At 48.3% G+C, this 25,261-nt stretch overlaps 3 protein-coding genes across 22 annotated transcripts; 2 read left to right on the top strand and 1 right to left on the bottom strand.

The window, feature by feature from the left end:
• Positions 1-415: 415 nt before the first annotated feature.
• LOC120671423 lies at positions 416-5,412 on the bottom strand. 18 transcript variants are annotated; one of them, XR_005673641.1, is made up of 10 exons: positions 4,783-5,392; positions 4,403-4,471; positions 3,963-4,041; positions 3,806-3,876; positions 3,663-3,707; positions 3,270-3,573; positions 1,750-3,180; positions 1,151-1,263; positions 943-1,002; positions 416-761 (listed from the first exon to the last, which is right to left on the bottom strand). XR_005673641.1 is itself a non-coding variant. In XM_039951741.1 (6 exons), exons 1-4 carry the CDS (start codon positions 5,066-5,068, stop codon positions 3,869-3,871), a joined length of 399 nt encoding a protein of 132 aa, XP_039807675.1. In that variant the 5' UTR covers positions 5,069-5,404; the 3' UTR covers positions 3,139-3,180; positions 3,270-3,314; positions 3,806-3,868. The 18 variants fall into 18 exon arrangements, 11 of the variants coding, with proteins under 11 accessions (XP_039807675.1, XP_039807671.1, XP_039807669.1 ...); XR_005673640.1 differs by having other exon boundaries at positions 3,963-4,028; XR_005673639.1 differs by having other exon boundaries at positions 3,963-3,998; positions 4,783-5,391.
• Positions 5,413-6,378: 966 nt separating this feature from the next.
• On the top strand, positions 6,379-8,595 carry LOC120671421 (protein transport protein Sec61 subunit gamma-like). The gene is made up of 3 exons (XM_039951733.1): positions 6,379-6,610; positions 6,712-6,827; positions 8,282-8,595. The coding sequence occupies exons 1-2, from the start codon at positions 6,517-6,519 to the stop codon at positions 6,825-6,827; spliced, it is 210 nt and encodes a 69-aa protein (XP_039807667.1). The 5' UTR covers positions 6,379-6,516; the 3' UTR covers positions 8,282-8,595.
• Positions 8,596-21,246: 12,651 nt separating this feature from the next.
• On the top strand, positions 21,247-24,151 carry LOC120671420 (U5 small nuclear ribonucleoprotein 40 kDa protein-like). 3 transcript variants are annotated; one of them, XM_039951731.1, is made up of 2 exons: positions 21,247-21,463; positions 22,730-24,151. In XM_039951731.1, exon 2 carries the CDS (start codon positions 22,758-22,760, stop codon positions 23,790-23,792), a length of 1,035 nt encoding a protein of 344 aa, XP_039807665.1. In that variant the 5' UTR covers positions 21,247-21,463; positions 22,730-22,757; the 3' UTR covers positions 23,793-24,151. The 3 variants fall into 3 exon arrangements, with proteins under 3 accessions (XP_039807665.1, XP_039807664.1, XP_039807666.1); XM_039951730.1 differs by having other exon boundaries at positions 21,250-21,463; positions 22,715-24,151; XM_039951732.1 differs by lacking the exon at positions 21,247-21,463 and adding an exon at positions 22,241-22,262.
• Positions 24,152-25,261: the final 1,110 nt, after the last annotated feature.

The raw sequence follows: 25,261 nt of genomic DNA, 5'->3' as shown, positions 1-25,261 counted from the left end.
TGTTTCAGATTTTCAGACTGTTCTCATCATTTGTAATCTTTTATGTATACTGATTGCATGATTTCTGATAGGGCAACTATGCTTGGTATATTTAAGAGTATTCACAAAACATGATTCTCCATGGTGTCATCATTCAGAGTAGACCACAAAATCCTACTTGAAGCAGAGTGTTTCAGAAATGTTAACCATATGTATGATGGAATAGATCAAATGGTTGAAATACAGAAATATTATATTTGTGATAGGATTCATTGCAAGGAAAAAATGTTGATACCATATACGAAAATGAGACAAATCAAGTTTTGTAAACTAATTTCAATTGTAGAAATATCTCCTGAATGCTTGTATCTTGACAAATATGTCCACGGTATATCTTGGTGACATACGTCCAATATAATTAATAAGATAAATAGCATAATCTACATATGATTGATCATTGCTATTTTTATGGCATATTCTACTTGTATCCATCACCCATCAAATTCAAATGTGAAATCGACCTTACAAAGTGGAACTTTCATGATCGAACTATTGTTTCTCAGTATAACCATATCTCATAAAATGGCGTGAAAGACCAACTCTAAAGTTCAAACCAATAGAAACTCCATGCATACAAGCAATGAATCATAAACCTGTTTCAAGTTTCCTCTAGATGGCTGTGCATTTACTACAAATTTGCAAATGAATATATACCAGCCTCTTCATCATCTCCAATCTTGCGATGTCTCTTTTCATGAAAGAATGGACACAGTCAAAGCATCCTTGCAAGAAACAATTAATTCATGATGTAACCATGCATGACATACTAAATTGCATACGCAGGAATTAATAATTTTTTGCATGAATGCAAATTAACAAGAGACTAAAATCTTTGTTGTACCATTTTTGCAAGAGAAGCAAAATCATATCTGCTGCAATTTTTGTAATCAAGGTTAGACTTACCGTTATCATCGAACAACAATGTCACTATTGCCAAGGAAACACAAATAATTATATCTTCTCCTGAAGGGGACCAAAACAACAAATTAGAGCTCAATTAATTGAACAAACAAATGCAAGAAAGCATATGGAATTTTGATCTGTAGTGCAAGAAAGTCAAATGAGACAACCGTTTTTTTTGGGGGGGAGGGGGTGGACTCTGTTAACTTACCATTTTGACAGCATACAAGTATAATTTTATTTCCAGCAAGCAAATTCCTCTTAGCAAAGTCAATTGCCTTTGAAAGATTTTTCATTGACTGAAAATCGGTCATCCTTTGAGCCCTATCATCATTACCAGCATGAAGTAAACAAATATTAGAAAATCTTATATAAAGGAAAAGCACATATAGAATGGTTTGATTACTACAATAGATAGCTCAAGGCAAGAATTTTCTGATGAATTAGAAGGTAACTTTGAGGTGATGTCACAGTTCAGTATGCTGTCCACACCAACTAAGGCATCTTCATCTAAACAAAAGTGCATAACGCAATAACTATCATAAATAGTGTGACGAATGAAATATGAAGGATTCTAAGTGCAACTAAACAAAAGTACCTAACTTAGTTCTTTCCTTGGAAAATGTACTTAGTTTAGTTTGCCACATGAATAGCTGAAATACAGAATGATTCTAAGTAACTGAATGCCGCACAATTACAAAGAATTGCAAATAATAATGTGATCCTTTATAATAGCAGCACGGTACAAGGCAAATATTTGACAACAAAAATGCCATAGAAAACTTGCAGGAGTCCAATTAATCATTATACCTTGGAGAATACATGATACTGCAAGGTTTGATGTTCCAATCTAGCAGAGAAGAGGACCATTATTGGGACATTATGCGTCTGTTGTACTGGTACTGGGATCCGAGTTCGTAGGCCACATCTTCAACTTTGCCAAAGAATTTCTCCTTTGCCAACAGAGCTCCAAACATCATGTCGTCACTGGAGCATTTTGTCGAGCACCTTGCAGGCAGCAATTATGGCTTGATGTGAGCTGCAGTTAGAATCAGAAAATGGACAAATCTTAGTCAAGACTGTGAAGTTGGGGATCAAGGGGCATGGAGTAGCCCCGTCACTCCCATGGGCCAGGTATGGCCGCTGCTCCCTGCTGCTTCGGCCAGGTATGGCCGCTGCTCCCTGCTGCTTCGGCCAGGTATGGCCGCTGCTCCCTGCTGCTTCGTCCAGGCATGGCACAACCATATGCAAGGCAGCAGTACGCAGGCCCGTGCACGCAGTTGGGGGCGGCGGAGCGCCGGCCCTCGTGCACAGGCAGCAATGACGGCGGCATCGCACAGCTCCGCAGGCAGCCGCGGTTTCCCATCTCCTCTCTGATCGCGCGAGGCGGTCCCTGCTTAGTTCGTAGCTGGTACTCTTTGGCAGGCAGCGCCGAACTCCGGTATGTTAAGTTTGGACCAGTATGTAATTAACGCAGAGTAGATTATGTTAAGTTTTTTTAAATGCATGCGATGTTTTAGTATGTACAATTTGTTTTCTCGGCATAATTTTTTTGTTCGCAGGTTATCCCGCACTCGTCATACTATATTTCTCCTTCTCTATACCAGGTACTAGCTATGGGACCCACGTGTCAGGTTTTTTTTTACCCTCTGCTGCCACCGACGACCCCCTTCCTCCCTTCCATTTTCTTTTTTTTTCCAATGCCTCCTCCCTGCTCCCTTCCGGCGGCCCCCACTCCCCTGCACCCTCTCGGCGGCGGATCCGAGGGCGAGCAGCGGGCGGCGGCGGTCCTCCTGCGCAAGGAGCAGGGCTCGCGGGGCAAGAGTAAGGCAAGATAGAGAAGAGAGTGATTTAAATATTAGCTGATGCATTCAGGTTACCTGTCATGCAATGAGTAGGTGAATATTCATTCAAGTAAATAATCAACAGGCTGCTATGCAGAACAAAGATATAAAAAGATAGCAGAGGCTGCTCTTGTGCTGCACAGAGTTAAAATTATGTGAAAAAAACATGCAGAATTTAGTTTCCTACAATAAGCTTCTTAAACCTGTTTAACTTGTACCCACTAAAAAAGTGCTGCAAGCTTGCAAATAGGTTCAGCATCACAGTTCTAACTTCGAAATATGTGCCTACACATTTAATCACACGCATACATATGCACTCCAACATAGATGAAAAAGGGGTGAATAGAAAAGGGAGACTTATCTGTGCCCACGGTCGTAAGCTCACCCGGTCAAATCCCTGCAAGAAGAAAGTGCAATCAGCAAGAACCAGCGTGAATAGAGTTCAAGGGCAACACAAATGCAGCATATACTTTGCGATGTCATTACCAAACCAATTAGTTCAGAATAATAATGCTTAAGCCACACTGGTACCTGCAGAAGTGAAATGGATAAAGCACACCATCCTTTTATCATCAGTTTAGCTTCATAGATAGCCAAACAGAGAAAGAAGAAGGGGTATAGCATATTACCATCTTCCAAAAAGTCTTCATCTGTAACTTCCAAATATGTGCTTACATTTTCCATTTAATCACACTCATACATATGCACTCTAACATAGATGAAAAAGGGGTGAATAGAAAAGGGAGAGACTTATCTGTGCACACGGTCGTAAGCTCACCCGGTCAAATCCCTGCAAGAAGCAAGTGCAATCAGCAAGAACCAACATGAATAGAGTTCAAGTGCAACACAAATGCAGCATATACTTTGCAATGTCATTACCAAACCAATTAGTTCAGAATAATAATGCTTAAGCCACACTGTTACCTGCAGAAGTGAAATGGATAAAGCACACCATCCTTTTATCATCAGTTTAGCTTCATAGATAGCCAAACAGAGAAAGAAGAAAGGGTATAGCATATTACCATCTTCCAGAAAGTTCATCTGTAATCCAACTCCAAGCGCCACAAGACTCACCTAGCCAACCTTTACTGTACTACAGAAAGAAAAATCAAGGCTTAGTTCTTTGTAGAATGCCATCAGGAAGCCTGTAGAAGCACTACAGCTCTTTTAGAAACTTACTTTTCCTGTAGAAGCACCATAACCTAATAATCATAGCTGAAAATAAAATAGGGGAACTTTAGTCACCTGTAACACATAGCTGACATATAGAATCAGATTGATTTCTGAAGAATAGATTCATTTTCACATGTGAAAGTTTGCAATTCATCACTTTTTTTATTTCAGTTAAAATACCTCTGAATGCTAAATTCGTTTAAAATAGTAAATGAGCATATATTGTTGAAAACAAGAGCCAAGTACTTAGACTACAAGTGAGCCAAGTACTTAGACTACAAGTGAGCCAAGTACTTAGACTACAAGTACATTGTAATTTCAGTATATGGCAGTTAGCAAAAGATGTTAATTAAGTACATCCACACATGCAACTTAGCTTTATGTACTCAGTATATGTCGTATATGCATATACAAGAAGGGCAAGGGGACTACTTATTAGTACTTACAGGTAGTAGGGAGGTGGCAGTGGTGAAGTGGTGGAACGGCTTGGTAGCTGTAGATGTTGCTTGAAACATCTGCAAAGTCGAGGAGATATTTTGGTTACAAAGAAATACTAATGCTACGGTTGGAGCTGCACTGTAAGCTAATTCGCAAGAAGAAAGGGCTGGTTAGTCAGACAAAATGTTGAACACCTCGCATATGCTAAATCAGCAATATAGGATTTGCTTGAAAACCTAGGCTTGTTTGAATGGAGAACGACATGGCCTACGGATTGACGTTGGGCAGTGGCTGCAGCATGGGGAATCGGAAGCACCAGTATAATCTCTAACTAAGGAGCGAATAAAATTAAAGTGAACCAACGGAATCGGAAGCCACGATGGGTTACCTCCATGAGCAGCCTCCATGAGCACCACGAGGAACCTCCTAGCGGCCTCCCGCACAGCCCGCATCCCCGTCCCCAAGCCGCGCGACGACCAGCGGTGCGAGGCCGTCGGCGTGGCTCCGCATCGCGTCCCCTCCGCCTGCAGCGCAAAGCGCCTCGAGCACCTCGTGCGCGGCCTCGGCGTCGCTGCCGCCGGGGCGGAAGAGCTCCGCGCAGCACTTGGCGAGCGCAACCGCGCGGGGGCCGTCGTCAGCTCCCGCAGCCGCGCCACTGCGGCGGAGGAAGCCATCGCTGCCCGCCCGCCCACGCGCCAAGCCGAGCGCCCACACTGGCCTCCAAGCTCAAGGTGCTGCCGGCACGCCCATCGCCTGCCTCTCGGCCGATTGTCGGATGGCCCGGCCGCCGGCGCCGCCAGCTGCTAGGGTTGGAGACTTGAGTGGATCTGAGATGAGGAATTGGGGAGGATTTGGATCGGGACGGAGAGACAGACGGAAGACTCGGAGAGACCCCGCGGGCGGCAGCCGATCCGCGGGCCGCGCCAGGCTGCAGTGGCGACGCGGAGGCCTCGGCGGCGCCCAACTAAAATAACGGCTCACCGTGCGGTCGTCACCGCAGCTAGCAGCACTCGGGTTGAACTGCCTCAAACGAAGTCTACAGCGCCGCCGCCGCCGTCACGTTTGGCCCCACCGCCGCCGCCGCGCGCGGCGGCCGGCCTGCACGGGCGAGGGTTGCCCGCGGCGCCGTGCTGCCGTGCGCCCTCCCCTGGCTCAGTCCTTCCCCACTCTCTCCCTTTCGTTCTCTCTCTCCCCTGGGCGCGGCCGGAGCTCTGGCTGGCAGGGGGCGAGGCCTCTGCCGAGCAGGGGCGCGGCGGCGGCCTCGAGCGGGGGCGCGGTGCGGCGGCGGTCCCGAGCGGGATCACGAAGGCGTGGCGGCGGCCATGAGCACGGATGCGTGCGGCGGGCGCGGCGGATCCGCCGGCGGCCGAGGTGGCGCACGCCGGCAGCTCGACTCGGTTTGTGGGGCGCGCGGCGCCGTTCGCCGCGGCCGAGGGCTACGCGCGATGCCGTGCTGGCCTACGCTTCTCTGCTCCCGCTGTCCCTCCTCTCTCTCTGTCCAGTGAGCTCGGGCTGGGGGCGGGCGAGGCCTCGCGGCACTTGGCCGGCGGCGGGCGGTGGCCGGCTCGTGGGGGGCGCGGCGGTGGCCGGCAGGAGGTGTGGCGTGGACTGCGGGTTGATTTTAGAAAACTTTAGGGGCTTATTCGAAAACAAATTTGAGAGAGAGGAGTGGACGGCGGGTTGTATTTCGAGAAGGTTAGAGGGCTTTTATGCAAAATGACTGAAAAACGCGAGATCCGGGCCGCTCGCGCGCCCGATCGGACGGCCAGGAAAAGCTGGCGACGTGGTCTGCTTCTCAGGCCTTGGAATTGGCGGCGAATCGTAGGGTAAGATAAGATTGGGAGATTTGAAGGAAGACTGTAATTGCTGAAAATTACCGTGTGTCTTTTATGATGTAGTAATAATTATATAATTTGGATAGCTACAGCCTACATCCAGCACCAGAGGCGATCAAAAAGGAAATCCGGACAAGCAAAGTGGTGAAGGGTAGCTTACAAAGGGGACCACCCGTCAGGAAAGGCAAAACAGACTTCCCAAAGGCAGAACGCAAGCTCGCGGCGGCTTCCTTCTTCCAAACCCCTCGCTTCCCCGCGTGCTCGCCCCGAGATCTCGCCCGGCCGCCATGGACGCGATCGACTCGGTGGTGGATCCCCTCCGCGACTTCGCCAAGGACAGCGTCCGCCTCGTCAAGCGCTGCCACAAGCCCGACCGCAAGGGTGCGTGCCAGGCTACTTCCATCCGCCCCGTTCGGATCCGTGCTGTTTCGGTTCCGCCCCTGCCAGATCTGACGGTGTTCACGTGCGGTCTCGATGTGCAGAGTTCACCAAGGTCGCGGCGCGGACGGCGATCGGGTTCGTCGTCATGGGCTTCGTCGGCTTCTTCGTCAAGCTCATCTTCATCCCCATCAACAACATCATCGTCGGTTCCGGCTAGGTGCGTGCCTCTGGCTCCCTTCCTCGCCCCCCTCCGTTAGATCCGGTTGTTTTTGGTATTGTTCTTCGCTGATCTACGGTGCGCGCTACTCTCTGTGTGACTCTGCGTGCGTATGTGGGGAATTGGGTGGTGTGGAGGCTGAGTTGCAGTGGGGCTGGTAGATCTCGGCCGATCCGAGTATGATTGTCCACTTCAATTGTGAATTCCTTTTTTTTTTGTGGTGTATGATTCATTAGGTGGTAACTGGTCACTAGATTTTCCCTCGTGCATCGTCGGTAGTCTGATGTTTTCTTAAGAAATAAAATTAACAGTTGATTAGGAGAAGTTCGTCTGTTAAATTTACAAATAGTAATAATATTAGATGTGCTGTTGATTCCAACAGGTTCTGAACTTGTGTTGTTGTTTAGCATGTCATCCTAAGTTGTTGTCAATTTGCAAAAATGGGACTGCAATCATTGGCCTTTTCAGTTTTGCCATGACCCACATTTCATAGTACAGATCGTCCCACGGTGTCATTCACTGGAAGTGGCAAAATCACGAGTGGTCAATGTTTGAAGTCCTAAGATTGCAATTATTTCGGAGTACAACTAGTAAAGTCTTTGTTAACCTGAATTTCTGCTGAGAGTCACTCACTGCCATTACTTTCTATTGTTCAATGCCTATAGTCATAATCGGCCAGCACCAATTGTCCAACCAGCCACTACTAAGCCCAACATAATTGTAGTTGTATCGTGCCTGCACGATTTATTTTCATTGTCTCAACTATGTCATTTGTGCAACTTTCTATACTTCAAACTTGGCAGTTCAAATTTGTGAGTTGCATGCTAACAATAGTCCATCGAAATCTGGAATCGTGACTGTCCATCGAAAGCTGGAATCATAACTGTTTGTTCCTCCAAATAAGGATCTCTTAACATACTTGAGCTAGAAACAACTGATGACCAATTGCACAGCTAGTGCCTAGTATATTGCTTCTTTTTCTGTGATATTTTATACTTTTTGGATGGTTGCATATGGTTGACTGATTTTCATCTGACTTAGCTGTCTACTCTTCTCTTTGATCAAACTGTATTTTACCTGTTCTGGTTGAGGAATTGTGGAAGTTAAAATAACCATCTGAGGACAGGCCATGCCTTCCTAACTGTTCCCACTAGAAGCTCTATGAGCAGGCATGCTGCTAGAACTTTGATTTTCTTGGGAAAATATGGTAGAAAGATATGTAAGCTCAACCCTCGTTGTATTGCTGCCCGGAAGGAAAATAATGCTCTAATATCATCAAAACGGTACATATTCTGTTACTGATGGCACTACCGTAGAACACATCAAACCCATCAATTCCACGTCACATATATTAGCAGCGGTGTGGAATTCGCATATCTAAGAGTTATAATTAACTTCCTGTTCTCATGTGACTGTAATCAGTGTACTAATAAATCGTCCTGTTCTTTGTGCAGACCTCGAGTCCTGGAGAAGTGCAGAACGAGTGACTAGCATGGGTGGATTGCAATACTTTTGAGGAGAGCAAAGGCTAACGATGATCTTGGTCTTTCACAAAGTATTGTAAAAGACAGTTTCTCATTTGTGTTTTTGGAGTAATCCTCATACTGTTTAAGACTTCAGGATGCCTGCATACCAGATTCTGAGTTGATCGATCGGTTATAGAAGGGTACGGTGGACTGCTTTCTTTTTAGATAGGCTGAAAGTAAGAATTCAGGTTGGTTCAATGTATCAGTTCGTGGTAAATATAAAAAACTTAAAATATTTTTTTGATTGTGGAACAAATTTTTTTATTACTCGGCTGGAACAATGTTTCAGCAACAAAAAAATTTATTCCAGCAAAAGAAATTATTCCAATTATGTGTGATGGTTTGAGTATCAGTCATACATACGAATGACTCCTTATATTTGCCGCTTACATTATCCATAAAAGAACTATATGAGGTACGACATATCAAATATATATACCAGTTACCAGTTGTAAATAGGTTTCCGGTCGCTTTAAACAAACTATTGATAAAATATTGGACATAACACCGACATTGTAAAAACCACGAGGGTGTGCTCGCAGAACTGTTTGGTCCCAGAACCAGATGCTTATGCATAGTTAGTTTGGGCCTGTGAAGAGCCCACCCTGCCTGACAAAGCCGTCCGGGCCGCGCTAGTGCTGTGGCTGGGCCTCCAACAATACGTTTATGTTCGAGCCTGGCCTGGTTTTTTCTTTCTTTTGTCAAATCATGCCAATTTCAACCATCTCTTAATCTATCATTACTGTAATTTTCCACTTTCCCTTCATGCCGGTTGGTGTGTGTGCTACGTTAGGCTAAGTTGGCTTCAGCCGGCTGCGGCCGCAGCTGCCTCACAGCCAGCAAGCAAAACTACTGCAGCTATTCCTACAAAACTAGTACTCCGTGTGTTAGACGGACCTCGGCGTTCCTGAATAGAACGTCGCCACAGTTCGGCAGGTACGTGCCAATCAAGCTCACTAACGAGCACGCACGCAAGTTAGGCGTGCGTTATTCTTATGTGTACGTGCGCCCATTATTTCAATGCAAGTTGCAAGTCCCCCCTCGGAAGTCCACAAACGGCAACCATCGCCGGCACAGGAGTAGAGTAGACGACCCTGCTGTGAGTCCGTGCAGGCACGAGTATGTGTGTCATCGTCGTGTCTCTTCACACTCGGAGCCAAATGCGCGCACACACACACCGCCCATTAGACAGGCAAGTACGTACTCTGAATTTTGTAGCACGAGATGGAATGAATAATCAAAACGCACTCGGAGAAATCTGCTGCTAGTACTCTGTACACTACTACAGAAAGTGCATATAGTCCCGGTTGGTAAGGGGCTTTTGTCCCGGTTTTTCAACCGGGACTGCTCGTCCGGAATAAATGTGTCCGACATTTTATCCCGACGGCTATAGAACCGGGATAAATGTAATTTTTAACAATAAAAAAAATCAGCCTCCATCAGCCAGCCCGTACGCGCCGCCGCTCGCCGGGTCTGGCCGCGCCGCCGCTCGCCGGGTCTGGCCGCGCCGCCCACCGGAGTTTGGCCAGGCCGTCCACGCGGCTTGCATCCCCTCCCATTCCCCTTGCATCCCCACCAATAGTGTCGACAAATTATTCAAAGAATCAATCACCAAATATTGAATCGACCATACAAAATCAATAGATCCAGCAAATCATTCAAAGAATCCATCACAAGATACAATCCATACAATCCGATAAGCATCTCTATTTCTAAAAAGTAAGAAAAAAACTGACGGACGGCTCCCGCGGTGCCCGGCGCCCGCTACTCGAGCGCTCCCGCCGCAGTGGCCGGCGGCGGCCCGCTCTGCGCGGCGGTAAGCCTCGTGCTTTGTGGTGGCGGCGGGCCCGCGCGCTTCGTGTCGGCGGCGGCCGGCCCGCGGCCAGCTCCTCACGGCGTCCGCGCGCTCTGTGGCGGCCGGTGCCCTCCACCGCGGCGGTGGCTCGCGCGCTGCATGGCCGGTGGCGGCCCGCGGCCAGCTGCTCGTGCGATCCGCGGCAGCCCGCTCCGCGGCTGCCAGCGGTGGCTCGCGCGCCTCCGCGGCCGGCGGCAGCTCGCGGCCTGCTGTGCGCTGCGCAGTCGACGGCTGCTCGCGCGCTCCGCGGCAGCCCGCTCTGCGGCTGCCAGTGGTGGCTCGCGCGCCTCCGCGGCCGGCGGCAGCTCGCGGCCTGCTGTGCGCTGCGCGGTCGACGGCGGCCCGCGGCCTGCTGCTCGCGCTAGCAAGACAGAGAGAGGGATAAGGTAGAAAGAGAGGAGAAGTAGAGAAATGAGTGGCTGAGAGGAGCCACGGACTTTGAAACTATCAAGAGGAGAGGCCGATCATCACCTTTTGTCCCGGGCTGTTGTTTCAACCGGGATAGAATCTTAGCCATTGGTCCCGGTTGGTGGCTCCAACCGAGACGAAAGGTCCGCGCAGTCTTTTGTCCCGGTTGGAGCCACCAACCGGGATAAAAGGCCACCCTTTTATCCCGGTTGGTGGCTCCAACCGGGACAAAAGGCCCTTGTCCCCCCGCTGGCCCGGCTAGCTGTTGGAGCCGGGATAAAAGCCACCTATTGTCCCGGGCCCAAAGGCTGCCGGGATAAATGGCCTAGAACAAAGACTCTGCCTGCACTGCCTGCACCAGGCCCGCCAATCCAGCAAGCAACCGCAACCTCAACTTGCTTGCGGAACGCCCCCGCTGGGCTATAAATACTTGCATGGTCGCTGCCATTGGAGGCAGGCAGGCACCTCCGATCCACAGTATACACTACTCCGGTTGAGAACATCCCACTGATCAGCTGACGATGGCCTTGGTCAAGCCCATGGCTGCTGCTCCCCCTGCGCTCCTGTGCCTCGCCATGGTGACTCTCGCGCTCGCGGCTTCTGCCAAGGCCCAGGCGCCGGCGCCGGCGCCGACACCATCTCCGACGCCGGCTCCAACACCCGCGCCTACACCGGCACCGGCACCATCCGTGTCGGCTCCGACGCCGGCTCCGACGCCATCTCCGACGCCGGCTCCAACACCCGCGCCTACACCCGCACCGGCACCATCCGTGTCGGCTCCGACGCCGGCTCCGACGCCATCTCCGACGCCGGCTCCAACACCCGCGCCTACACCCGCACCGGCACCATCCGTGTCTCTGTGCCCGGCCGGCTTTAAGAACTACTCCGAGTATAAGGCAGCTGTTCCTAAGTATTTAAAGAGTTGCATCGCTCTTTTGCTTACCGGTACTACATTAACAACCACCAGGAAACTCATGAGCAGCCTCATTCCCATTAATACTCTCCCTCCAACCCCGCCCAGCACCAGCATCGCTGCCACCTCGAAGAGCCTCGTCCACTGCATCATCACCAAGTGCAACTGCCACTTTGTTGCCCTGCCCGTCACCGAATCCACCAGCATGGCATGCATGCGTTCGTAGGCAAAACACCACCATGCATGCCCGGGATGCGCTGCATGAGCGACGAGTGTGTCGTGCAGTGTGTGCTTGTTGCCTGGCTATATATATTTTAACTCGTCCTACCGCTACTCCGTATGAATTATGAATAAGCTGCCACTTATATGTATTCTTGGGTCCGTTGTCTACACGCGGACACCGAGCGATTCGCGTGTTCCTGCGACGACGCGCAGTGTGGTGGTAAATGGGAGTTCAATTTGTAACCTACTTACTTGTTGTGTGTGATCATGAATTAATACCATTATTATCTATATATACAATACAAGGATTTTAAAGGATTTACTGTCATCAGCACTTATGTTCACCCTGATTAATTTTGTTGGCCATTGATATGAGTATTGAGTAATGTCGCGCTTGTGCGTGAGAGCCGCAGTGATAGTCGGGGCACCTAATGTGACGGAACCGCCAAATTAAAACTCTAATTAAGCGTAATGGCCGTCATTTGAACACATCAGCCTCATTAGCTTAACGGCTTAATTTGGCGATCCTTTCGCAACCCACGTCCCGATCGAAACATCACCGATAGTCCCACGCGAAGGTGGGCGCAGATGGTACAAGCACGACACATAATTGAAAATACAACAAATATACATAAGACTTTACCTTAAGTTTTACAAACCAAGTGGAATAAATACATAATTTACAAACTTCGTGATACTGAGATCCGGGTTCAACTAGAGGAAAGGGCCTACAACTACCAAAAATGTGCCCTAGGGAGATCCCTAACTAAACGCCTGGCTCCACGACCTCCCAACCCTCGGCATCCCGACGGATGAACTTGGCGCAGCAAGAGCAGAAGTCTATGTCTGCGTGCCCTGAAATAATATTGGCAACAAACCCTGAGTATTCTAATACTCAGCAAGGCTTACCCGACCAGTGGGTATAACTTAGCCCACATAGCTAGACATGCAAGGCTTTTGGCTGGTGGTTCTTTTGCAGAAAACAGGCAACTAAAGTAATTCCTTACTTTCATTATTTTAGCCTCAGGTTCTATATAAATTAACTCTTATCTAATATTTGCAAAAACCTACAATAGAAATCATGGTGATGCAAGCAAAATAATTCAATGAGCTCAATATTTTATAGAAACATACCTAACTCACATTCTACGTTTTTGCTACGGTGTGACAAAGAGACCAAGGCCCTCATAACCGCGAGACACGGCGAATCGATCCGATTTAACCTTGCAAGGTGGACCTAACCAACACGGCACATGTAAGCCCCGTCGGACCACACGCACCAACCCTTCCCCTCCCCGCCTCGAACTACAGGACCGCCCCACCATCATATGGTCAGCCGAGCTCAACATGAGACCACCAAAAGTAATACATACATCCCCATTTCTCTGCGACTACTCGACTACCCCAGGAGGTGAGATGGAGTCCTGTACTTTCGAAGCAAGGCAGTACTAGGCTTACCGGTTTCGACTACCTCCTACTCCCGGCATGCGGTTAGTACAGTTCAATCCCCGATCAGCACTGCCACATCCACCAGTCCTTAATCGACACAGACGGGGCTAAGACACCCAGGAACCCTGTCCTGCTGCCACACATATCCATCATCCCCGCCCGGTCTCACATTTCCATATCCATTTCAATACAATACTCAATTACTGAATTATATAAAGATAATAATGTATCTCGCGAGTAACCGGAAATTACTCGGCTCCTAACATCCTACATCTCGCGAGTGCAGGAGACCACTCGTCTCTACCGGTAACATTAAGCTTAGCACAACTATCGTCCTATACATGCTAGTATGTCTCAGGGAATCCTATGGATCATGCAACTAGGGTTCCAAACAATTCCTGAACTTAATGCACAAGTAGTAGAAACATACATAGGTGTCATAATTTAAAATACTAGGATGTGCACCGGGGCTTGCCTTGTGTCTGCTGCTCAACACTAGGACCAGACGGGCCTTGGGCCGGGTGCTCACACCTTTTCTCTTGGGCTTGCGTCGACTGCTCTTGTGGTGCCGCGATCACCTCAAAGACGGCGCCCTCAGAAGCGGATGCTACACGTATGCATATGAAATAAATAAGTGCAGCCCAAAAATGTAACTAGTTTATTTTAACTGAAATACCCTGCGGACTGTCCGCGCCCAAGTGGCGGACTGTCCGCCGTACTATCCTACCAACCCATCAGAGGCAACAACGTCTCTGGAACTCTTTCCCATTCTACCTGCGGACTGTCCGGCCACCCCTGGCGGACCGTCCGCAGTTCAAATACTCAATCCACCAGAGACGAAAACGTCTCTGGACAAATTCCTAGACTCTACTGCGGACTATCCGCGCCCAAGTGGCGGACCGTCCGCAGATCACTCCTGCGAACCTCCAGAGACGACATCGTCTCTGGAACAAATTCGAGCCTCAACGGCGGACCGTCCGCTCCCCGATAGCGGACTGTCCGCAATCCATCTTGCAAAAACAACCAGAGGCAACATCGTCTCTGGACAAAACTAACCTGACCGGCGGACCGTCCGCGCCTCCCAGGCGGACCGTCCGCGATAACTACTTTCTAACCCACGCCCTAGGCGGCAGCAAGGGCGGCGGCAAGGGCGGCGGCCGTGCTCCGGCGCCGGCGACACGCCATGGAAGGGGAAAAAGGCTGTGAAGCATAAGGGACTCACCACGAATTCATTCCCGCGGTCGGTTCGAGTGGAGGACGACCGGAGAGGCGGATCGGCGGTGGAGCAAGCTTCAAGCACCTCCAATGGTGTCCGGCGGTGGCGGGAGCGATTCTGGCCGTAAGAAGCCGGTTTAGGGGTTTGGGAAGGTGGAGGAGGTGCCGAGGAATGTTCCCACGCAAGGAATCAAGGTTTGATGGACGGAGGAGGGAGATCGAAGCAAGGGGCGACGATGGCGCGGGAGTTCGAGCTCCGTTCGGCTCTGGAAGGAAAGAGGAAGAAGAGAGGATTGACGAGTGGGTCCCACGCCCATCCAGATAAATATCTGGGCGACGCCTCGCGGACTGTCCGCGTGCGGTTGTTACACCTAACATATGATCCATCTCTTACATACGGAATACAATGCAGAGTAGTACAGGGTGTTCAATTGTGTGAAGATTAGGGAGGGAGACAAAACGATCCTTCTTTATTTTTAATAAAAAATGGTCATAGCATGTGTATGGCCCTATAATAGTGGGCCGGGCTTCCAAGTGCATCGGTACCTCAAAGGCGGTCTGCAAGGTAGTCGGGCCTCATCCCGCGCAGCCCACCAATCCATTCGGGCTTCATTTCTCTCTCCTCCCCCACACCACGCAGCCGTTTTTTCTTTTTTATATTTTTTTAAAATAAAAATTTCAAAAATATATGTCCGTTTTGAAATATTTCAAAAATACTCCCGGTCGCCCCCATAGAGCGACAGGCCCTAAATGTAATTATTTTTCTTTAAATTTGCAACGAGGTCCCTGGAAAAAAAGGGGGCCTGTCGCCCCCCCCCCCCACAGGCGACAGGGGGGCCTGTCGCCCCCCCCCCTCGGGCGACAGCTGGGCCCAGCCCACGGGCGCGGCAGAGGGCCTTCCCCCCCCCCCTCGGGCGACCAGGGTAGACGCCCTTATATAAGGATCCACCCCCCATTCCCTCCTCATTTGAGCCCGAAAATTCCACCAAAAATCCAGAAAAAAGATAGGGGTGGGGAGAAGGGAAGCAGTGAAGCCCTGCCGGATTCAGCACTTGTGATCTGCAGGTTAGTACATTTAGTACTACGCATTTAAGTAGGAGTAATTTAAGTAGGGGTGAGTAATTTAATTTAATTAGTGCTATAGTAGAACCATTTAAGTAGGAGTTTAATGATACTTTAGTTTTTAGTTACGTAGTAGTAAATTAGTTTAGAAAATTAGTACTACGCATTTATTATTACAATTGCAGTACTATTAGAGACGTGTTTATAAATTAATTATGATTTAGAATAGAATTTGGCATATGCAGTATAGAATTTGAGTGTCATCACATAGTTATGAATACTTATACGTTGTAGTTGAATTTCATACTTAGTTTTTACGGATTATTGAATAAGGTAGTGAAGTAAAGAGTATAACTCGATAAGTATTATGTGATATACAGATATGTCGAGCAAGATGCAGTTTCAAGTATTTTATGGTGACTACAATGTTTTGTATGGGCCAAATAGAGTAGATATTTCTACCTTTAAGTGCACATCTAGCGCCATAGATAAACCTCTGGAAACGAGTTTTGGTTCCATATGTAAGTGGCTGCAGCGTGGGTTCCGTGTTGATCCGTTGACACATGTGATCACCGTCCAGTCTCTTATTAATTGGGAGATAGAAAGTGAATTATGGGAATTGATGATGATACACAGCACTGATGACTGGCAGAAGTATATGCAAGCAGCTCTAGAGCGTGGGTGGCCTCTGGCCATTCTTGTTCAAATCCGGGAGAAGACACAAAATGAAATCCAACATTGTGCAGATCAAGGAACGCCGAGTATTCGAAGAGACACCAATTATGTTGAGCAAGATGAGTCAGAAGAGACAGAGAACCAAAACATGGGACCACAGGGCCTTGCTGATGAGGGAGAGAGGATACATAACATTGTGGACGAGATGGAGGCAGAAGACCAAACCGCAATAGAGATGGAAGAATATGAGGGCTCATCAGATGACGAGCAGTACTCATTGCCAAAAGAGTGGAATGAGCATGGTTTTGACAGTCATGTCGCAGAAGACGTACGAAATCAAGAGTGGGAGTATAGAGGGAATGAGGTAGTGCAAGGTGCAACATATCCAAACATTGAAGCCGTAAAAGATGCTGTGAGACTATGGGCAATATCATTGAAACGAGAATTCAGAGTCATAAAGTCTGGCAGTAAAGAATATGAGGTGAAGTGTGTGAATGATTGATGTCCATGGCGAGTACATGCATTTAAGAGAAAATGGAAGTCGAACTGGAAATGTTCTATTATGACAGAGCACACTTGTTTGCTGTCAGAAGTTCTTCCCTCGCATCACAATATATCATGCGACTTTATTGCAAAGCAAATGTATGGGTTTATTATGGACAACCTAAATTATGAGCCAAAAATGATTGTTCGGCACATTGACCAGACTTACCAGTACACCATTAGTTATTTGAAGGCATGGCGGGCTAAACAAAGGATGTTCGAGATGCGGTTCGGCACATACGAGGCATCATATGATAACCTACCTCGTATGTTATCCCAGGTTGCTGCTAGAAATCCTGGAAGTTTTTATGACACATACCTCGTACCAGCCGTGACTAGGGGACAAAGAATTATGCAACGAGCCTTCTTTTGCATAGGTGCTTGTGTTAGAGCATTTCAGTTTTGTCTTCCGGTGATCTGCATTGATGGCACATTTCTGACTGGAAGGTATAAAGGTCAGATACTCACCGCAATCGGTGTAGATTGCAACAACCAAATAGTTCCGCTCGCATTTGTATTTGTTGAGAATGAGAACATAGACAGTTGGTATTGGTTCCTTGAACGAGTGAAGGTTCATGTTGTTGCTGCACGTCCAGATGTGTGCCTTATTAGTGATAGGCATGCAGGTCTGCTGCAATCAATACTGAAATTGCAACGTGGAACTGCGACAACGCCTCCATTGTGGTCCGATGTCCAAAACAGGTGGTGCATTAGGCATATGAGTGCAAACTTCTATGATCACTTCAAGAACAAGGATCTTAAGAACCTATTTAAGAGGTTGTGCACCCAAAATCAATAGAGAAAATTCAATGCATTATGGAAGATGCTTGATCAGTTGACTGCAGAGCTAGTGAAGGTAAGGGCATCAGGAGCAGGCACGAGTCAAGCTGCAGAGGCTAGGGATTCAATTGAGAAGCCATTTTCACACTGGATTCGAGGTGCACCTAAGGAGAAATGGTCATTCCTTTATGATACCAACGGAATACAGTATGGTATTCAGACAACGAATCATGCAGAGTGTTTCAATATGGTTATGCGTTCTTATCGTGCCTTTCCTCTTGTGGGAATTGTTGAGTTCATCATGTATGGGTGCATGAAGTATTTCAGAGAGCGTTACACGGCTGCAAGCATAAACATCAGCAACCCCCAAATTCAGTTTTGCAAAAGAGTGACACAATATATGCAAGAGAAGATTGAAAAGACCAAACTGCACCGCGTCATATCGACAGGTACAATGGAGCATAGATTTGAGGTTCTATTGTAATGAAATATTATTGTTTATCACTTATGTATTCGTCGGTATTCCTTTGTTTCGACAATTTTGTTTTTTTGCAGGTTACGTGAGGCCGGTCTACTGACTCTGAGCCGTCTTGTCGAGGTTGGGCCTATTCAGCTCGACCGATCCCTCCTGACGGCGCTCGTTGACAGATGGAGGCCGGAGACACACACGTTCCACCTCCCGTGTGGGGAGATGACTCCTACGCTGCAAGACGTGGCCTACCTCCTCGGCCTCTCTATCGTCGGGGTGGCTGTAGGTCCGCGTATGGTGGCGGCCTCGTGGAAGGATGACCTGGAGGCCCGTTTTGCCCTGGTTGACCATGTGGAAGAAGCAGGTCCGATCAACCCGCACCCGCGAGCAGCAGGTACTTCGAAGACCTGGTTCCTACAGTTTGCAGTACATATTCATTCCATATATAAATTTAATTGTTACAATTCACATGTTCCATTGACAGTTACATGATGTATTAGCGCACTTTTAATTTTACTTATTCGGAATGCAGAGGTTCTGGGTGCATGTGCAGGTTAGACGCGCATATCCTGAGTTTGTTTAGGAGCTCGACATGCTGATGCCCGAGGACGTTGTCTGGGAGCCTTACAGCCCAGAGGCTGTGGCTACCCGTGCACCAGCAGGCCTATCTTCGCACTGCTCCGCGAATGCGAGCCTGTGGCTTACTACCGCCGTCCTGGTTTATGACATCGCGGTTTGAGTTTCCGCCACAGCACAAGAGTGAATTTACCAATGAAACTCCTCTTCGACAATACGATAACCGTGGCCAAAATGCAGACATGATGAGGACTGCTTAGTGCAGATGTGCACCGACGGGATGGATGGGGGTCGGCGTTTCTTTAAATGTCCACACGCATGGGTAATACTCGGTTCTTTCATTTCTTTATCTTCAATGAGACACCTTACATGAAATTTATTTTGCAGTCTTCCGATGCTCCAGAAAACTGTGGTTTTACTAGGTGGGTCGATCCTGCACCAATTGATTCTGTTCAGGAGTTCATCGAGTACCTCCAGATAAAGATCTTTGATCTGGAATGCAAGGTGAACCATTATGAGGAAGTGAGCGAGGGTAACAAAGACGACGAAGTTGATGATACCAGTAATGCTGTCGGTTCACAGGATGAACCTGCAATGGGTGGATACTGCGGAGAAGTCTCAACGCAGTTTGCTACGTGGGGGTACGGCTACTAGGACTACCCTAGTGCTAGTGACATGCTGTATCGTTGTGTTTGTTCTATTTTTTTTAAATTTACCTAAGGCATGTTAGGTTAGTCCAGAATCTGTTTACCGTAGTTTGCAACGGGTTCTTCTATGCCACTGCATGTGTGATGTGTGTTTCATTATCGTTGTATTATGATGTAAAATTTGATGGTTCAAATTATATAATGTATTTCTTAGTTCTTATTTCTTATCGTTATATTAATTAAATGTGTGCTTTTTAGTATTCTAGTGACATGTTTATACTTCGATGCTCCATTACGACTAAGTATGATTCAAACTCGACATTATGTACATGTCCAGTGAATGCAAGTTAGGTACGAGACATACATACAAGCATAATACAACATTAACAATACTAAATGCGAATACATCTTAAACCGATGAACATCATATGTTATAGATCATGGCATGAAATCATCTAGGTCGTCATCCCAGTTGACAGATGGTGGTACTGCAGGTGGTGTAGTATGGCTCGACGAACCTCTTGGCTTTCCCTTTATCTCTTTTCTGGATCTACGTTCATGTACAGGGGGAGGAACATCATGTGTTGGAGGTCATGGTTTGGGGGGCATGAAGTCATCCACGTCGTCATCCCAGTTAACACAAGTTTGTGCTGCAGGTGGTGCAACATGACTTGACGAATCTCTTGTCTTTCCCTTTGTCTCCTTTCTGATTCTATGTTCATGTATAAGGGAAGGAACATCATGTGTTGGAGGTCATGGTTTGGGGGGCATGAAGTCATCTATGTCGTCATCCCAGTTAACACAAGTTGGTGGTTGAGGTGCTGAAGCATGACTCGACGAACCTCCGGGCATCTGTTCTTGCGCAGGCCAAGTACTATCACACGAAGATCTTATCCGCCTCCTTCGTCTAGTTTGCGGCATAAGTCCACCGAAGATACATACCAATTTACGAAAATTTGGTATCGTTTTGTTAATCAACTCCGTGTTCTCGGAGTAATCCTAGCATATAATTAAAAAATAATATTACTGTTTTATAAATATGGATTCAAAATGACGGACGGGATTACAACTGAATGAGAGTTATCTTAATGTGCATCTCATACACCTCTGGCCGCATCCATATCTTACAAGAACTTTGTAAGAATCCAATGATATTAGGATGATTCGCTAGTTCACATACTCTCATGTATATCTTCCGACGTTCTAGCAGGTGTCCCTTTACATCTTGCGTCGTAATAGCTCGAAATAATGTGAAATCTTTAAACTCTACTACTTTGGACAACACCATCTCTATCGTACCATCCGCTAACGGATCCAACTTCTTACTGATAACAAGATGGGTCATGATATCAAGTATTATACTAGATTTTTCTTCGGTCCATGAAAGTCCTCCACAATTGGAGGCAGTCATTGCCTTATGCTGCAATATCAATAAGGTACTTTCATAATTCTATTCTAATTCATAATTAATTTAAAAACAAGTCTGTAATAGTACTAAAATTGTAATACTAAACGAGTGTTCTAAAGCACCAAATCTAATTCAGCTAATCCGCTAATTAAATTAAATTGTTATACAATATCAATGGATTCATACGGAAGTTACCGGTAGATCACAAGTACGCAATTCGACAGAGCTTCGCCGCTTTTCTTCTCCTCACCCCTCTCTTTTTTCTGAATTTTTAGGCTCAAATGACAAAGGGGATGGTGGCATATGGCGGCCAGGGCTTATATAGGGGGGAGGGGATCCTGCCGCCTCCCAACGGGCGACAGGCCCCTGTCGCCCCTGGGGTGGGCGATAGGCCCCTGTCGCCCGTTGGGTGGGCGACATGCCCTTTTTTTTGGCCAGGGACCTCGTTGCGAATTTGAAAAAAAAAAATTACACTTAGAGTCTGTCGCCCTATGGGGGCGACCGGGGGTATTTTTGAAATATTTCAAAACGGACATATATTTTTGAAATTTTTATTTTTTAAAAATATAAAAAAAAAAGAAAAAAGCGCCATCTCGAGCTTACGGCCCAACTCTGCTCCAGGGAGCCTGGCCCGGGTGGCCCTGAAGAAAGTCTAGACGCCGCCCGAGCAGTCCTCACGCCGCTCGACAGCGCCGCCTCCCCTCGGCCCCAGTTCTCTCGCGGTCTCGCCCCGCCGCCGGATCGGCGAATCCGGCTGCCTCCACCGCCGCACGCGCTCGGTCGAGCTCCTCCTCCGTGCTCGCCACGCCGCGCACCTCCGAGTAGCAGCAGCAGTGCCCGGGGTTCTCGCGCACCGGGTGGCAGCAACCTAGGGCTTCCTGGTCCCTGGTATGGCGCTGTAACCTTCCTCGGTTTAGTTGCTTCCTGGTTTCGAGTGCGGAGCGATGCTTAGTCCTGTATTTCACTGGATTTTGATGTTAGGAAATAGGAGATGAGTATGGTGGGTGCTGGTATTGGGGGAAATCATCCATGGAGTAGAGATTTTTTTTTTAGGAAACGAAAATGAGAAACCCTAGCAGATTCTTAGTGAAAGGCAGAGCAACTTCCTCAGACCGTCAAACGGCTTGTGCTTACGGATGATTGTACTAACTGCTCTGTTTGGATTCCCCCCTTACCGCGCTGGCCCAGGGGATAGTCTGTTTGAGAAATATCATTATAGTTTCTAGGCCGCGAGATAATTGTTGCTGAAATTAGTTTGTGCTATTGTGTCACACATTGTATTGTTCTCACATCTATGAGCAATTCCATGTTACATATGCAACTTCAAGAGTTCAAGGACAATTAGCCACAGTAGGATCGTCTGTAAGTAAAAAGTAAAAAAGCGCACTCCATACCCCCTAGGATTGAGGCTGCATCCCATGCTTGTTTTTGCCCCACTAGATCTAAGTCAGGTTCACAGACAACTAATATCTTGTTTACATACATGATACATAAGCTGCTGGTGCCTTTCTAGCAGCGAGGCCACAAGCCCACAAGTAGCTTCACTTCCAATGCACGGTTGCACCTATGGAACAGGGTGAACAGACTCAGGGACGGACCATTAACAGGCCAAGAGGTCTGTCCTGGTGATTTGTCTTCCTGTGATTATACTGCAACATCTTTTCAGGCTTGCAGGCTACAATACATGGTTAAGTCTCGTATCTACATGTATGCCAATTACAGTATCCTTAGCAAGTTCTCCTAGCCAGATCTGCCCCTCATGTGTCCTGTTCGGCAGATAAAATTATTTTTGCTAGTCTAAACTGTGTCCTGCTACTGTTAGTTACTATTTCACATATGGCAAAACATTTGGCTTGATCAATGTTGTATTGTTGTTCTGCTGTTGATTAGCATGAGGTATATTTATTTTAGGGTGCCTTTATTTTGTAATATTGGTAGCTTGAGATGGGGCATATCACTTAAGTCATTTCTCAAAGCCACCCTGATTTGTAGTAGTTGGCCGTGATTCTGTATACGTGGTTATAATACGAGAAGTTTAAGGTTGACACCATAGAATTTTCATCATTGTTTTAATATGCGTGTGCATGAATATAGAGTGATTTGTTGGCATGGTGTGGAATTCTTACTGCCATCTTATAGTTTTCTTTGCCACAGGAAGTTGAACTTACCTACAAAATTCAAGATGTTCTCCGCTCCAGGCAACAATTCTTTGGCTCTTGCAGCCCCTCGACCAGGGATGGAGCTGGCTAACGTTCAACAGCATCCAAATCAGGCTCTTGGGCCTGGTGGAAAACAACGCACATCCAGTCTGGAGGCACCGATAATGCTGCTTACAGGTCACCAGAGTGCTATCTACTGCATGAAGTTCAACCCTGCTGGAACTGTGATAGCATCAGGCTCCCATGACAAGGATATCTTCTTATGGTATGTTCATGGTGAGTGCAAGAACTTCATGGTACTGAGAGGGCACAAGAATGCTGTTCTTGACCTTCAGTGGACTACTGATGGGACCCAGCTAATCTCCGCAAGTCCGGACAAGACCATGAGGGTGTGGGATGTCGAGACTGGCAAGCAAGTTAAGAAGATGGCTGAGCACTCGTCGTTTGTCAACTCGTGTTGCCCAGCCCGCAAGTGGCCGCCTCTTGTTGTGAGTGGTTCAGATGACGGTACAGCAAAGCTATGGGACTTGCGTCAGAGAGGTGCGATTCAAACTCTTCCCGACAAATACCAGATCACAGCTGTGAGCTTCTCGGAGGCAGCAGATAAGGTATTCACCGGTGGCCTGGACAATGATGTCAAGTGGTGGGATCTTCGCAAGAATGAAGTAACAGAATATCTCAAAGGACATCAGGACATGATCACTGGGATGCAACTTAGTCCCGATGGGTCTTATCTCCTGACCAACGCGATGGATAATGAGCTCAAGATCTGGGATCTGCGTCCTTATGCACCAGAGAACCGGAACATCAAGACCCTTACAGGCCACCAGCACAACTTTGAGAAGAACCTGTTGAAGTGTAGCTGGTCGCCAGATAACCGCAAGGTCACTGCTGGGAGCGCGGACCGCATGGTCTACATCTGGGACACGACATCTAGGCGGATCCTGTACAAGCTTCCTGGGCACAATGGTTCCGTCAATGAGACTTCTTTCCACCCCACCGAGCCGATCATTGGATCCTGCGGCAGCGACAAGCAGATCTATCTCGGGGAACTTTAGACGAGTATCAGTCTTATCAGCTAGAAGAGTTCTCATGATACTTGGATGTGAAGGAGAAAAGGAAACGTTCTGTTGCTTTGCGCCTTTGCCTGTTTTTGAATGCTGGATTTGGCTGACCAGGATTTGTCATTTGTAGATTGTATTAGCCTGTTAGGGCCACTTGGTCTACCGTTTACGAACTGAACCATGTTTTGTACCTGCTGCCTTGCATTGCTGAAACTTGTTACCATGCTTGAAGATCACTGATTGCATGCCAAAAACTTGCCATTCTCAAAAATCTTGTCGCTCTCTACAGAGTTGTATCATTGTTTCGGGTGGTCTTCTGATCAAATGTCAGTTGAGCCGCTTTTCGTTGCAAGTCATCCAGAAATTTCTTTACCAGTTCAATTTCTAACAAATGTCCGCATGATTTGAATTCTGAAGAACTCTCGGGAGTTCTTGTTCTCTTCTAGTCTTCTGACTCTTCTGAGGTACTCCGTATGTACGTGCTCGCGCCTTTGTTCAGGTTTGTAATGTTTTGCGCCAGTTTGCCGCGCAACGGGTAGCTTAGCTTCCAGGTGTAAGCCTGGATCCGGCACTCCTTGGACTCGTGACAGCTGGGAACGCCCAGTCACCGCCTCACGACGGCGTTCACCGCATCACGCCACCGTGCTCTCCGCCTAAACTTCCACACCCGTATACGCGCGCCACGTCACACACTAAACAAATTGTCATTTCGCCGACTAGTTAGTGACTCCCAACCATTCGGCAGCATCTAACACTACACTAGGAAGACTCGAGGATCGATCGATCGATCATGGCATCACCTCGTCGAGTTGCTCTCCGCCTTTTCGTCCTACCGCGGCGCCAGCAGCGCCCGCCGGCGGCCGCGGCGCAGACCACCAACCTGACTGCCGGGGCAGCGCTGGCGCCGCCAGGATACATCACCAGCCCGTCGGGCGTCTTCGCGTTCGGCTTCCGCGCGCTCGACGCCGACCCCACGCAGTTCGTCCTCGCCACGTGGTTCCGCCTCGACGTCGGCACAGCCAGCGGCAGCAGCAGCTCCCCCGTCCCGCCGCAGTCCGTGGTGTGGTTCGCGAAGAAGGCGGACACCGGCGCGACGCCGCTCGCCACGGCGCGGTCCGCGCTCAGCGTCACGCCCGACGGGCAGCTCGCGCTTGTGGACGGCGCCAAAGGGAGCAGCAGCGTGCAGGGGCGGAGCTAACGGTGGCCGCCGCCCGCGAAATCCAGCGTGAAGCGCGCGTCGGTGCTCGCGCTGCTGGACTCCGCGGGCGGAGGCGGCGTGTGCTGTGGCAGAGCTTCGCGCACCCGAGGGACACGCTCCTGCCGGGCCAGTCCGTCGCCTGGGGTCATGGGGTCTGGGTAGGGTGGAGCGCTACGCGCGCGTGGCGTTCTGGACTTCTGGTGCATGGAGCCCAACCCGGTGCTCCGGCCGACCATGCACCAGGTGGTGCGGGCGCTGGATGGCG

Source organism: Panicum virgatum, chromosome 4N (genome assembly GCF_016808335.1).
Source record: "Panicum virgatum strain AP13 chromosome 4N, P.virgatum_v5, whole genome shotgun sequence".
Taxonomy (NCBI): Eukaryota; Viridiplantae; Streptophyta; class Magnoliopsida; order Poales; family Poaceae; genus Panicum; species Panicum virgatum.
This window is presented reverse-complemented; position numbering and strand designations above follow the sequence as displayed.